The 14,843-nt window shown below is 47.7% G+C and overlaps 1 protein-coding gene across 1 annotated transcript in view; it reads right to left on the bottom strand.

The window, feature by feature from the left end:
* The window catches only part of LOC125440644 (sodium channel protein type 4 subunit alpha-like), a 52,550-nt gene that overhangs the window by 18,945 nt on the left and 18,762 nt on the right, over positions 1-14,843 (bottom strand). Inside the window, exons 10-17 of the mRNA XM_048510501.1 lie at positions 14,610-14,792; positions 12,512-12,913; positions 9,140-9,266; positions 6,518-6,756; positions 5,295-5,495; positions 4,582-4,938; positions 2,898-3,344; positions 545-676 (exon numbers count right to left, since the gene is read on the bottom strand). Of these exons, the coding sequence (XP_048366458.1) occupies positions 545-676; positions 2,898-3,344; positions 4,582-4,938; positions 5,295-5,495; positions 6,518-6,756; positions 9,140-9,266; positions 12,512-12,913; positions 14,610-14,792 (2,088 nt within the window). The remainder of the gene's footprint in view (positions 1-544; positions 677-2,897; positions 3,345-4,581; positions 4,939-5,294; positions 5,496-6,517; positions 6,757-9,139; positions 9,267-12,511; positions 12,914-14,609; positions 14,793-14,843) is intronic.

Genomic DNA, 14,843 nt, shown 5'->3' on the forward strand with positions numbered 1-14,843 from the left:
GTGAAACGTTAGGAGCTGAAACTACCAGGCAAGGCCAGATACCCTGGAAAATCCACAACAGCCAAATGTGTCCAACTTCATGCGAGACCAGATTTTTATGCAGTACTGCAACCAGGTTCGGTCCATTTTCTGATCAGGATATATGCTCATCTGTATAATCGTTGACAGTCTTCCATTTTTCAGCTTGAGAAGCAGTGTCGTATAGTGGTTAGCGTTCTGGACTAGGATCTGGGAGACCCAGTTTTGAATCCCCGTTCTGCCCAAGACGCTTATTGGGTGATCTTTGGCCAGTTACTCGCTCTCAGCCTAGCCCAGTGTTGGCGAACCTTTGGCACTCCAGATGTTATGCACTACAATTCCCATCAGCCTTTGCCAGCATAGCCAATTGGCCATGCTGGCAGGGGCTGATGGGAATTGTAGTCCATAACATCTGGAGTGCCAAAGGTTCGCCACCACGGGCCTAGCCTAACTCTCAGGGCTGTTGTGAGATAAGAAGGCAAAGAGAGTGATATAAATAAATAACAGGTTGCTAAACCCCTTTTACCTCTTTTTGTTCATGCGACGAAGACTCGGGTTTCCATGTCATGCTGAGCTCTTCAGGAGTCGAGAGTTCGGATGTTCGGCTCCAGGCATCCGAGCTCTTGCTTCGGTCTCCTCGCATTCGCAACTGAGTTTCCTGTTGGAAAGGATGTGGTCAGAGTTTGTAATTGGAATACAGGTTTGTCCGCCTGTCTTTTAACATTAATCAAGTACAATATTTTTTCTCCTTCTCTGTCGACCAAAGGTGCTTTCAGAAAAGACGATAAATACTGTCATATAATCACATGCTAAAATAGCAGCAGTCAAATGGACATCGCTTGTACGAAAATGTATTACAAGTGGAGGTTAGACTATAAAACAAGATTCTGGAAAGGTCTGGAATCCATGCCCTACGAGGAGAGATTTAGGGAACTGGGGGTCTTTAGTTTGATGAAGAGAAAGTTAAGAGGTGACATGATCGCCATGTTGAGATATTTGAAGGGATGTCATGTTAGTGAGGGAGCAAGCTTGTTTTCTGCTGCTCCTGAGACTCCAATACCAGGAGTAATGGGTTCAAGGTGCAGGAAAAGAGATTCCACCTAAACTTAAGAAGAAGAAGAAAAGTTTGGATTTATATCCCCCCTTTCTCTCCTGCAGGAGACTCAAGGGGGCTTACAATCTCCTTGCCCTTCCCCCCTCACAACAAACACCCGGTGAGGTAGGTGGGGCTGAGAGAGGTCCGAGAAGCTGTGACTAGCCCAAGGTCACCCAGCTGGCGTGTGTGGGAGTGCACAGGCTAGTCTGAATTCCCCAGATAAGCCTCCACAGCTCAGGTGGCAGAGCGGGGAATCAAACCCGGTTCCTCCAGACTAGATACACGAGATCTTAACCTCCTACACCACTGCTGCTCCTTCCTGACTGTCAGGACTGTTCGGCAGTGGAATGCACTACCTCGGAGTGTGGTGGAGTCTCCTCCTTTGGAGGTTTTTAAAGAGAAGCTGGATGGTCATCTGTCAGGAGGGCTTTGATTGTGTGTTCCTGCATTGCAGGGGGTCGGACTTGATGGCCCTTGGGGGTCTCTTTCAACTCTATGATTCTGTGATTCTAGTCTCTTCTGTTGTAAGCTCAGAAATGCCAAGGATAGGTGGGGAAGAGAAAAGGCCATGCTCTGGCTTTACTGGAAAGGAAATGGCATCAGGCAAAGGCCCCGGCCACAACCAGTAAGAGAGGATGAAACTGGTCATTTAAGATACTCCAACTGTTTCTGAGCTCACCATTATAAAGGAGGACATTTTAAGCAGAGAGGGATTTATTCTCCCTTTGTTCTGCTGCCGCTGAACAATTTTTGCTCTGCTCTTTTTGCTGCCAATGACTTTAGATTACAGGTAGTTACAGCAGTTATTCTGCACCCTCATAAAAGCCCAAGTCATGCACATCGAGGGACAAAGAGGTGAAAAGACTTTGTGTGAATCATTCTACATGTCAAACGTCACCTCTGAATAGGTTAATTTGGATAAGTAGCCAGGGATCACGGGGGTCTCTTCATTTGACAGAGGGGGCAACATCGGGGAAGGCCTCTGTGTCTTATTTGCCGGCCCTCCAGGGCAACTGGGTAGCTGCTGTGCGAAACAGCCTGCCAGATACAGTTGCCAGGGGATGGAGCGGGGATTAGGGTTGCCAGCTCCAGGTTGGGGAATTCCTGGAGCTTTGGGGGTGGAGCCTGGGGAGGACAGAGACCTCAATGGGGTACGATGCCCTCCAAAGCATCCTTCTCCAGCGGAACTGATCTCCGTAGTCTGGAGATGAGCTGTGATTCCAGGGAATCCTCAGGTCCCACCTGAAAGCTATGCAAAAAAGGCGCCTGAATAGAACTGGCACATAAATCGCCTTTGTACCACTATGTGCCAGAGCGCCAGTGGGTGATTGGTCCTGTGTTTGAGTCTGGTCCTAGACCAGTGGTGGCAAACCTATGGCATGGGTGCCAGAGGGGGACATGTGCACACAGAGTTCGTCATGTGGGGGGAAGATTCCCCCTAGGCTGGCCTGGGCCGCTGGACTTGATGTGCATGCACCTCAGCGAGCAGGGAGGACTCGGCTGGCGGGTCTGGTGCCTGTGCGCCAGGTGGCTGCTGCCCGGGGCGGGGGGGGGGGGGGAACGGGCAGAGCAGAGGCAGCAAAAATGCTAGAGAGGCACAGAGTGGCACATGTGGGACTTGCTGGATGCTACACCAGGCTGGCTCCTGCTCAAGGGGGTTATTCAGGTTAAATTGCCGCGTTGGCACTTTGCGATAAATAAGTGTGTTTTGGGTTGCAATTTGGGCACTTGGTCTTGAAAAGGTTCGCCATCACTGTCCTAGATGTCTGAGTTGGCCTCGTACCTGCTTATTATAGTCTACCTCCACAACTGTATCCAGTTTATCCCCAGTATCTTCGGAAGCCTCGCTATCGGACTCCGCCTCAGCGATCGGAACGCAGACAAACATCCTGGGGTTGTTGATAAAATCGTCCAGAGTGTCTGCTGAGCCCCTCTCACGGTTCTTCTCGTGCTCCCTGCTCCCGTGAATCTCATTGGCCACTTGGCCATCTTTTTGAAGCTCCACCCAGTTTTTCTCGGTCTCGCATTTCACCTTCTTTTGCGATACTTTCCGCGGGTACCGGAGCACTTTGAAACAGTAAGCCAGCATGGTGCGTTTGGCGACTTGAAGTCCTTTGTGGATCCGAGCAAAAGCAATCTGGAGATTGTTCATTTCTTTGTCTTCCTCGGGGAGTTGGAGGTTGTCCGCACTGAAGGAGTTCAACAGCAGCGCAATGAATAAATTGAGCACCTGGAAGCAACAGAACGTTTTACAATCTCTCCGGCAGCTCTGAGAGAGGGATGTTTGCAAACAAATAAATAAATTGTAGTGTGAAAAGTGACTCTCAGGAGCACATGTTCCTGAGCTGCAGTGAAAAAGAAAACAGAACCGGGAAGGTCTCGTAAGAACCACTGACAGGTTCTGGGGGGAGTGGGGCAGAGGAACCAGTAACAGATTGCTACTTCTTTGTGTCTGGACTTCCAAAACCCACATAATTTTTGAGCAATCAACCACTGATTGCAAAGAGCATCATTAAAGATGTAGTGGGGGGGGGGGGTTCTGCAGTCACGAATAGCTGTTCACCCAAGGGGGGGAGTCTGGTTTTGCTACTGGTGCTACAACCATCCGCATTAGCAAGTCAAAACCTGGGCCAGCCAGACTTTGATTCAGGTTATGAAAGAAGGGGGAAAGTGAGACTCCTGTTCTGCTGACTGGGAGATCCACTGATAACGATACGGGTACTAGCCAATAGGTTCCTGCCACAGTAATATCTCAGAACATTAAAAGAGCCATTTGATGCAACCCGCCTCAAATATGTCTCTGCAACAAAAAAAAAAGCTGGTGTCCTTTTAAAATGGAAGCTGGGGATGCAGAGGAACTAGTTCGTTGTGGGAACGGATCATTAGGACGGTCTAGCAATTGCCTTTGATTTTAAAGTTTGGAAATGCCCTCGGGGTGGTATGCATGCGTGAAATGGCAGCTATGGGGTGCTAAAGCTGATGTATTGATGTGGATGGCAGGACGAGTTCTCCAGGCAGGGCCCGCTGTTGCTAGAGATGCCAGCCTCCAGCTGGGACCTGGGGATCCCCATGAATTATGGCTTATCTCCAGGCAATACTGATCAGTTTCCCCTGCAGAAAATGGATGCTTTTGGAGGGTGGGCTCTACAGCATCATATTCCACTGATGTCCCTGTACTCTCCAGGCTCCGCCCCCAAATCTCCAGAGTTTCCCAACCTGGAGCTGGCATCCCTACCCTCCCAGCTCCTGCTAGCGGCCGGGGGACCTGGGAACCCTAGCTTCTGCCGACCCCGCAACACGCCACTTCTCTGCCCCCTCACTCCACTTGTGCTTCCAGCAGCACCCACTGCCCAGGGCCCCCCGGGAAAGGGTTGAGGGCAGCACAGGAAGTGGGGTTTAAGCACAGGAAGTGGGAGGGTTTGCAAATGGGGCTGCAGAATGATGCGCAGACAGGTAGGAAAACTCACCACTAAATTTCCGATCACCATGACCAGCAAGAAGACAAGCAGGCACAGCGGTTGATAAGCGACTGTCATGCAATCCCACATGGTCTCGATCCACTCGCCGCACAGAATGCGGAAGATGACGAGGAAGGAATGGAAAAAATCCATCATGTGCCACCGGGGTGTGAGGTTGTCCTCGGTTCTATTCCCATACTTGTGCCTATAGTGGACCCCAAAGAGCTGCATTCCGACCACCGCAAAAATAAAGACAATAATGGCCAAGACAAGGGTGAGGTTGCCCAGAGCGTCCACCGAGTTTAGGATTATTTTTATCAGGGTGTTTAAAGTTGGCCAGGACTTGGCCAACTTGAAGACTCTCAGCTGTTGGGGAAGAAAAGTATCACATCGTTAGATACCAAAAGACTGTGCAATTCTTTATTTATTATCATCTGGATTTATTCCCTATTTACTACAGTCGAGCCTGATTTGCCAGAACTTATATCACCCTTATCGCAAATGCGCTGGTTGGCCTTGAAGAAATTGGTACACCTTGGCTTTAGTCTAATGCTTTCTCTGAAACAGGACTTCTTCATGTGGCCCCTTCTGAAGATTAAGTGGGCCATTCTTTCAAAGGGCTTGTAACTGACAATGATGTTTCTCATCAACTGCTGGGGGTGGGAGAGCCTATCTTATATCTCCAGTGAAAAGTAATGAAAAAGGATAAGTGAAAGAATTACCAGCCTCAAGGAACGTAAGACGGTGAGACTCCCTTTCCCCCGACTTTTTCCTTTGGTCGTTTCTTTGGGAATGAGCAGTTCTACGAGGCTCAGGAAGACAATCACGCTGTCGAAGATATTAGATCGCTGCTGGAAGTAGTGATAAGGATCCATAGCAATGATTTTCAGGACCATCTCTGCCGTAAAAATCACGGCAAAAACCTGCAAGAGGGAAATGAGCGTGTCAAATCCAAAGAGACTCCAATCCTTTCTCCTCGCCTCGGGAACAGGGCTGGTTTATATGATCGGCTTGGCAAGGCAGCGGAATATATTGGTGGCATGAATCCAAGGTGAGTTTAGTCATTGAGTTGTTTTTCCAGGTGGCCAACTGGCAGCTAGGTTCACAGATACCTTGTTACCTTCACTCATTGTTGGTAGCTTTCAACCAGAGGCGTAGCTTCAAGGGGACTGAGGGGGGGGGGCACTGTGCCTTAGCTCCAGACTAACCCTTTCTCACATTTCTTGGGAAAATGGGAGGGGGGACTAACACTGGAATAAAGGGGATAGCAAAAGCCAGGCTTGCCCAGCTGGGTGCTTCGATGCCTATCAATAAATGCTGCTGATCAACAATGCAAAGTCTGGGGTGCTGTGTGGTTTCCAGGCTGCATGGCCATGTTCTAGCAGCATTCTCTCCTGACGTTTCGCCTGCATCTGTGGCTGACATCTTCAGAGAATCTGCTAGATCAGTGGTGGCGAACCTTTGGCACTCCAGATGTTATGGACTACAATTCCCATCAGCCCCTGCCAGCATGGCCAATTGACCATGCTGGCAGGGGCTGATGGGAATTGTGGTCCATAACATCTGGAGTGCCAAAGGTTTGCCACCACGGCGCTAGATCCTCTGAAGATGCCAGCCACAGATGCAGGCGAAACGTCAGGAGAGAATGCTGCTAGAACACGGCCATACAGCTCGGAAACCACACAGCACCCCAGTGATTCCAGCCATGAAAGCCTTCGACAATACAATGCAAAGTCTGTTCATTGCTTCAAGATTCAAGACCTAACACCGCTAGAGGGAGCAAAACACATGCAGAAGCGGTACTTACCATGAGTATAGGATAAACTTGTCTCATGCTCTAGCTATAATTTGTGCTTAAAGATAATCCTGCACCTAAAGATTAATAAATTCACAAAGATATCTCAAAGACTGACGTGTGCTATCTCACTTGCCAATATTCGCTTACCGTGTTACCTGTTGACAGCATGGTCTTGAAACCAGTGGTCATTTTATAGTGCTCCAGTGCCATGAAAAGAGTATTCACCACAATGCAAAGTGTGACTGTGAGGTCAGTGAATGGATCTGAAACCAAAGCATTCACTTTCTTCTTTATCTTCACCCACAGTGGACAACAGTTCCAAACAAGGTATTTGAGAGCCAATTCGTGCAAGAACGGTGGGCATTTACGCTTTGATTCTTCAAGTTCTAACCAACAAACAAAAGAAAGTCATTCTTGTCTACACCAAACAATTATTATGGAGGGATTCAGAGGTGGGATCCAGCAGGTTCTCACAGGTTCCCGAGAGTAGGTTACTAATTATTTGTGTGTGCCGAGAGGGGGTTACTAATTGGTGATTTTGCCACGTGATTTTTGCCTTAGTTACGCCTTTCAGCAGTAGCGCGCAGAACTTAAAGCAGTCTAGCAGGAGGTGCACCGGCGTGCGTGGCAGCCTGCGCCTGCGTGCATTAGTTTCCCGCCCAAGGACCGGTGCAGCGGCTGCGTCCTTGCCACAGCCCCACCCAGGAATGCCCCGCCCCGTCATGCCCCGCCCAGCCCCATTGGCGCTACCCCACAGTTTGAATCCCACCACCATGGGAACCTGTTTCTAAAATTTTTGGATCCCACCACTGGAGGGATTGATCTAATCACAGTAATTTCAAATCCAGCAAGTTCCAAATAGACAGATTTAATGTAGCAATGAGATTTTCTGCATTATCTTAGGCCAGAGTTTTCCTCTGTGCTGTGTTCCAGTCCTTCTTAATTCAAGCCGGACGATGAGAATTTTTTAAAAAACTAATTAACTTCAGAATTGAATGATGCACCCTTTGCTACATCTTTCAGTCCATTTGCACCTTCTTTTACCTCTCAGCATTCATCAGTGTGAACTTGAGCACTGACAAAACGTGGCAAATAAGCAGCCTTGGTGTAAGGTCATGATCAGGATGTGTGGAGCCTTCCCCACTGGCAGCTTTTTACAATGACTGGATGGACCCTTGCCAGGGATGCTCTTGGCTGACCCTGCATTGAGTAGGGGTTGGACTAGATGGCCTCTATGGCTCCTTCCAACTCAATGGCTACTTGTGCACGTGAGGTCTCCCTTGCACTCCACAATGATGGCAGAATATCACAGTTGCAGCTCAATGTACTTTAGCAGGCTTAAGAAGATGACGTGATGTGGCAGCCAAGAAAGCCAGTGCTATTCTGGGATGCCTCAATAAGAGTATAGTGCTTAGATCGAGGGAAGTAATTGTACCACTCCACTCTGCATTGGTCAGACCTCACCTGGAGTACTGTGTTCAGTTCTGGGCACCACAATTTGAGAAGGTTATTGACAAGCTGGAACGTGTCCAGAGGAGGGCAAGCAAAATGGAAAAGGTCTGGAATCCATGCCCTATGAAGAGAGACTCAGGGAGCTGGGGATGGAGAAGGTTAAGGGCGCTCCCAAAGGCACCTGGTGGGCCACTGCGAGTAGCAGAGAGCTGGACTAGATGGACTTTGGTCTGATCCAGCTGGCTTGTTCTTATGTTCTTAAGGGCGGACATTATAGCTATGTTCAAATATTTGAAGGGATGTCATGTTGATGAGGGAGCAAGCTTGTTTTCTGTGGCTCCAGAGACTAGGACCAGGAGTAATGGATTCAAGGTGCAGGAATAGAGGATTCCACTAAACATTAGGAAGAACTATCTGACTGTTGGGGCTGTGCAACAGTGGAATTCACTGTTTCGGAGAGTGGTGGAGTCTCCTTCTTTGGAGGTTTTTAAACAGAGGCTGGAAGGCCATCTGCCAGGAGTACTTTGATTGTGTGTTCCTGCATGTCAGGGGGTTGGACTTGATGGTGCTTGGGGTCTCTTCCAACTCTATAAGAACATAAGAACAAGCCAGCTGGATCAGACCAGAGTCCATCTAGTCCAGCTCTCTGCTACTTGCAGTGGCCCACCAGGTGCCTTTGGGAGCTCACAGGCAGGATGTGAAAGCAATGGCCTTCTGCGGCTGTTGCTTCCGATCACCTGGTCTGCTAAGGCATTTGCAATCTCAGATCAAAGAGGATCAAGATTGGTAGCCATAAATCGACTTCTCCTCCATAAATCTGTCCAAGCCCCTTTTAAAGCTATCCAGGTTAGTGGCCATCACCACCTCCTGTGGCAGCATATTCCAAACACCAATCACACGTTGTGTGAATAAGTGTTTCCTTTTATTAGTCCTAATTCTTCCCCAGCATTTTCAACGAATGCCCCCTGGTTCTAGTATTGTGAGAAAGAGAGAAAAATTTCTCTCTGTCAACATTTTCTACCCCATGCATAATTTTATAGATTTCAATCATATCCCCCCTCAGCCGTCTCATCTCCAAACTAAAGAGCCCCAAACGCTGCAGCCTCTCCTCATAAGGGAGGTGCTCCAATCCTTCAATCATTCTCGTTGCCCTTCTCTGCACTTTTTCTATCTCCTCAATATCCTTTTTGAGATGCGGCGACCAGAACTGGACGCTCTATGATTCTATGACCTTTCCACTTACTGGAAGGGGCAAAATGAAAGCCTAGGTCCACGGGAATATCAAGCATCCGTGACTATGAGACAAGACAGAACTACCTTCCATCGCACTGGTGATGATGCTGACTGCACTGGCTGCCCTTTCTCTCTGAAGGGGCTGATTATAATGGTCCACCGATAGACGCTGGGAGTGCTGCCTCTTGTTGGCTTCATCGTAGGAAGGAGTCTGCTAACAGAGGGAAACAATACAGTGAGGCTTACAGAAAGGTTCTGCATGTTGCTCTTAGACAGCCACAGCTGCTCATGCGTCTGGTAGTTTTTGCTCCTAATATTTCATCTACCCTGTTTCCCCGAAAATAAGACACCCTCTGAAAATAAGACGTAGTAGAGGTTTTGCTGAAGTGCTAAATATAAGGCATCCCCCGAAAGTAAGACGTAGCAAAGTTTTTGTTTGGAAGCATGCCCGTCGAACAGAATACCAGAAAAATAAGACATCCCCTGAAAATAAGACATAGCGCATCTTTGGGAGCAAAAATTTATATAAGACACTGTATTGTCGAAGGCTTTCACGGCCGGAATCACTGGGGTGCTGTGTGGTTTCCGGGCTGTATGACCGTGTTCTAGCAGCATTCTCTCCTGACGTTTCGCCTGCATCTGTGGCTGGCATCTTCAGAGGATCTGATATTTCAGATCCTCTGAAGATGCCAGCCACAGATGCAGGCGAAATGTCAGGAGAGAATGCTGCTAGAACACGGCCATACAGCCCAGAAACCACACAGCACCCCAATATAAGACACTGTCTTATTTTCGGGGAAACAGGGTATGGCCTTATTTGTTTTATGTGGCATTCCTTCAGCGATCCCTCCTTCCTCCCCCAATGTTTTAATTGCTGCTTTACATCTTGGCATAGATTTTTAGCTCTGTTTTAATTCTCTTAATGACATGGGTTTTGTGGTGGGGCGATTTCACTGGCTTTAAAACACAATTTTAATTTGCATGTTTTAATGGGCTAGCCACCTGGGTGGCCCTTGTGAAAGCAGAAAGGTAGGACATAAAATCATTCATGTTTAAATATCAAATATTATGTGAATATCAGCATAGCCAGAGAACCTGTAACACCAGAATTCATCGGGAAGAAAAATAAATCTGCAGGCAAATTTAGTTCAATTCTAAATTTACAGCAACTGTATATGGAAACATAAGGAGCCCCGTGGAACAGAGTGGTAAGTTGCAGTACTGCAGTCAAAGTTCTGCTCACAACCTGAGTTCGATGCCAGTGGAAGCCAGTTTCAGGTAGCCGATTCAAGGTTGACTCGACCTTCCATTCTTCTGAGGTCAGCAAAATGAGTACCCAACTTACTGGGGGTAAAGTATAGACAATTGGGGAAGGTAATGGCAAACCACCTGAAAACAGTCTGTTACCTTACCACCATGGGCATAGTGGGAAAAATGCTTGTTCACAGGTGTCCCTGCCTAGTTGAGGCCCGGTGGCGTAGAGCAATCACCTTAGCTAGGTGTAATGCCCTGCCTTCTTCCTTTAGCCTTGGACGCCACCTTGGAATCCCACATAAAGAAAGGAAATGCCCGTGTGGCATGGGTTCTGTGGAAACAGTATCTCATATGCTGTTGAATTGTCCTTTTTATGAGATAGGTAGGAAGAAGCACATAATCCCCTTCCTGCATGGAAGTGAAGGCATGACAGATGAACAGAAGGTTATATATCTTTTAAACAGCCACAACTACGAGCTGTTGGAAGCGGTGGCTAAATTTTTAAATGGTGTTATTTTAACTCGTCAGAAGTTGTAAAGGCTGTCATTATCTTGCAATGTTAATGTGAAACTATTTATATGCCATTAAAGGTATTCAAAATCGAAATCGTATCCCTGCCCATGTGCCAGCCTAAAAGATGACGCTGGCATTGCATTCTCTGGTGACAGTCAGGACTACCTACAAGCGACTTCCAGGATTTTTTTCCTTTTCTTTCTGTTCTTATGCTCTCAGCTTGCTTGCCATAGCAGCACATTTTCACTCCATAGCCAAAGAAGAATGTGTCCTCAACACGATACAGTAGCCCTGCTGAATGGATACTCATTTCCAGCCACAAGAGGACCTCTGACGACATTGCCTCCCCTGATTCCCTTAACCCAGATACTCCCTTCTGTAGCTAACTTCTCCTGACCACCTTACAATTCACTCTTTTGTTTCTCAAACAATCCATCTGGACACCTCCCAGAGGTTATCCCAGCACCTCCCAAAGGCCATCCTGACACCTCCCAAAGGTGGTTCTTCATCCTATAAATATCCTACCCTCCAAAGGGCCAATCGCCCAGTGCCATTGACACCTTTCCGTCTTTGTCACTGTGCCCAACACGTTGCCCCCTGCTGCCATTTTGTTCTGAGCCCCAGATCTTCTTCACGTCACAATGAGATCGTATTCCCCATATAAATATATATCCCATAACCCTTTCTATTCCAAACCTATTTTCCAACCTATTTATATCTTAGGAACTCTGTGTGTGTGTGTTTATTACATTGAATCAAGTGCTTGTGAACCTCTTATCCCTACAATAAAGTCTGTCAAATTTGCATTATATTCTTCTCTGTGGATTTTGTTCCAAGAGCTGATCTTCATATACATCGGTATTAAAGATTCCCTATCCAGATTCTTGCATTATTATTATCATCATCATCATCATCATCATCATCATCATCATCATCATCATCATCATCATCATCATCATCATCATCATCATCATCATCATCATCATCATTTGTTTAATTTAATATACCGCCCTATCCCCGGGGGGCTCAGGGCGGTGCACAGCATAAAAACATCATACATAAAATCGTCACAGAAAGTTATCACCATAAATACAATTAAAACAACAGTCAATTCCTAATACAGCCTCCCATGGAACCCTTGCTTGAACCCTCCCCAGAAATATATATATATATAATGGGTCCCGATAGTGTGAGGGACCCATAGGGGCAGAGAGGAGGGGCAGGGGCAGGGGCAGGGGGCACCCTCAGTGGCTGGTCTCACCCGGCGGGACAACTCAGTCTTACAGGCCCTGCGGAATTCTCCAAGGTCCCGCAGGGCCCGGTCAGCTGGAGGGAGAGTGTTCCACCAGGCCGGCGCCAGAGCCGTAAAGGCCCTGGCCTGAGTAGAGGCCAACCGCGTCATTGAGGGGCCAGGGACTTCCAGTAAATTGGCCTCTTCTGAGCGCAGAGGTCGGACCGGGACATATGGGGTAATATTAATAAGCAGTCTGCTCTGAGCTAATTTCCCCCACATCATCGAGCGAGTGCGTCTCCATCCTATGTCACAAGTCTGCCTACTAAACGTCATGATGTAACGCCACCCCATGGGTCAGTAATGGTCGGGTCCTTCACCTTATGTATAACAACAATGGATTATTACAGTAGTTCTCTGCAGACTCTCACATCTGGATGCTTACTTTTTCTACTCACCAGATCACCTTTGCCACGATTTCCCCTCCCTGGAGGAAGCAACAGCCCTTCGCCAGAAACAGTCTCAGGGCTAAACGGCCTCACGCCGCCGCCTCCCATCGATGAGACCATCCCGTTACAATCGTCTCCTGAGGTCCATCTGCCAGGCTGTGTGCAGTTTGGAGTGGCAGGGCGAGGGCTGTAGCTGGCTTGACTTTGGACGCTGTGCCGTCGACCCATTCGGGCAGCAAACAATGAACCACGCTGGACCTCGGCCTCTCCAACGCTGCTGGATTCATCCTCTCCACCATCAGACCTTGAGCCAAGCTCGCGTCCAGATATATGGAAATTGAACACACTTCCGTGACTGGGACGGCGCTTCATGGGGTTCGAACTAGGACCGTAGTTGTGGCTAAACAGAGCCTACAGGAGTCACAATGGGAGAAATGAGAAAAAAGATTGATCTGGAGTCTGATGCTCTTCATCCATCCACCCCTGGCCCGAAAGATGTCCGGCTAGCTTCATTCGAGCCAGAGCTTTCTTGGCCCTGGCCCCAACCTGGTGGAACGCTCAGTCCAATGAAAACAGATCTCTGAGGGGCCTGATGAAATTCCTCAGGGCCTGTAAGTCAGAGCTGTTCCACCAGGCATATGGTTGGGGTATCTATGGTTTTCCATCACTGGTCTCCTCTGCCCCCTGTAACGAACTTGCCCCACCCTGAAGGGCTGGCGTACAGCAGGCCTAGTTAAGAGGGCCTTAGCAACAGCCAGAGTAAAGAAAAAGGCTCCACAAGCAAAGAACCCACCTGATTGGTTGGAAAAGGTCCAATAACGTTTGGCCAAAGCTAGGGGGAGCTAGTGTGCTTACAGCACTTAGAGTCAGTTCTAATCAGAGTCTGTCAGAGAGCAGAGCAGAGTTGGGCAGAGAGGAGTCTGTCAGCTCTGGAAGAGAAGGATTCTGACTCAGCTGTGTTAGCTGCCAGGATCCAGATAACTCTACGAGCGGAGGAGGCTTGCTAGAGGGTGGAGGCCCTGAGGCTGGCGGAAAGGGACCCGCCAGTCAGAGGCTTGACAGTGAGACTGTCCAGACCTAGAGTCTGTCCTGCCCAACACCAGTCTTGGGAGGCCCAGTCCAGTGGCAGTTTGGCCAGTTTGGGACAGTGGGAGAGGGAGGCTTGGATGCCAGAATCTCACAGGGCATAGACTGGGTGTGTGTTGATTCAGTGGGGTGAGGTACAGCAAAAGACTAGCGTCTGTCAGTAAAGGCATTTGATATTTTAAAGTAAAACCTTTCTCCGAAGAGACACCTGCGTGCGTCTGTGTGTAACTAAAGTGCCAACAACGTCTCTGAAACCTAAGTGAAAAGAACCTCTCTGTAACCGCCAAGCATTAGTACCTCTCTGAGCTAGTTTTAAAGAAGCCTTTCTTTTGTTTAAAAAAATAAATTTCAATTACCGTGTTCAAATTCCCTCGTGCCTGTGAGAGTCTCTGTGTGTGTGTCTTTAGAGTGGGTGACTGGCTAGAAACCCCAGCCATTAGGAGTTCCCTCCAAAACAGTTAAAGGGACTCTGAAGTAATTTCCCCTCAGAGTGGGAGAGAGGTGGGAATCTTTAAAGTCTTGGTGTCTAGTAACAGTGTGGGGTTCTCTAGTTATCTGAATTAAATGGTGGCAGCGAAAAGTTAATTAAAAGGAAGGTTCCTGAAAACAGCTACCAGGAATCCTTTCTACCAGAAGCTTCGATCCCGTTACACCCCCTCTCTTTCGGTTTGGACCTGAGAGGTTCTAGAACTGTTCCCATCAAGTTTTAGATTAGGTTTTAACATTGTCTGTATTTTGGTTTTATTTTATTTGTTATGAAAAGTTGGAAGCTGGCCTGAACTTGTGTTTTCCGAAGTTCAGGGAACCACCAAAATCAAGAATTCCTTGTTGATTTTCTAAAAACATCCTGGCAGATGTTTTAATTTCACATAACTGAAAAAGTTAACTATACTAGTTTAAATAGTACTTTCCTTTTTATTAATTCCTGTTCTTGAGATCCTTTGTCACAGTAGTTAAAAGCATAGTAAAAGTTTGTAAAGCAATCGTTTGCGTCATCAGCACTTTAAAAACCAAGAGTTACCGATTTGCGATGGCTTTCAATAGACTGTGACTTGGAGATTTTTGGATCTTCCCCATAATCCTCCATCCCCAGAGACATCCTTTGCTTTAACCTGTTGCTTCGTTCTTTGACCGCTTTAGATGCCACCGGTGATGGTTCCAAGGAACTATTAGATACGCTGTCATCTTCTTTAGCAGTTAATTCCTAGAACATAGAAACACGGAACTCAGAATTGCACAGATTGGTGAGCAAAGC

The sequence above is a fragment of the Sphaerodactylus townsendi genome, linkage group LG11, assembly GCF_021028975.2.
Source record: "Sphaerodactylus townsendi isolate TG3544 linkage group LG11, MPM_Stown_v2.3, whole genome shotgun sequence".
NCBI lineage: Eukaryota > Metazoa > Chordata > Lepidosauria > Squamata > Sphaerodactylidae > Sphaerodactylus > Sphaerodactylus townsendi.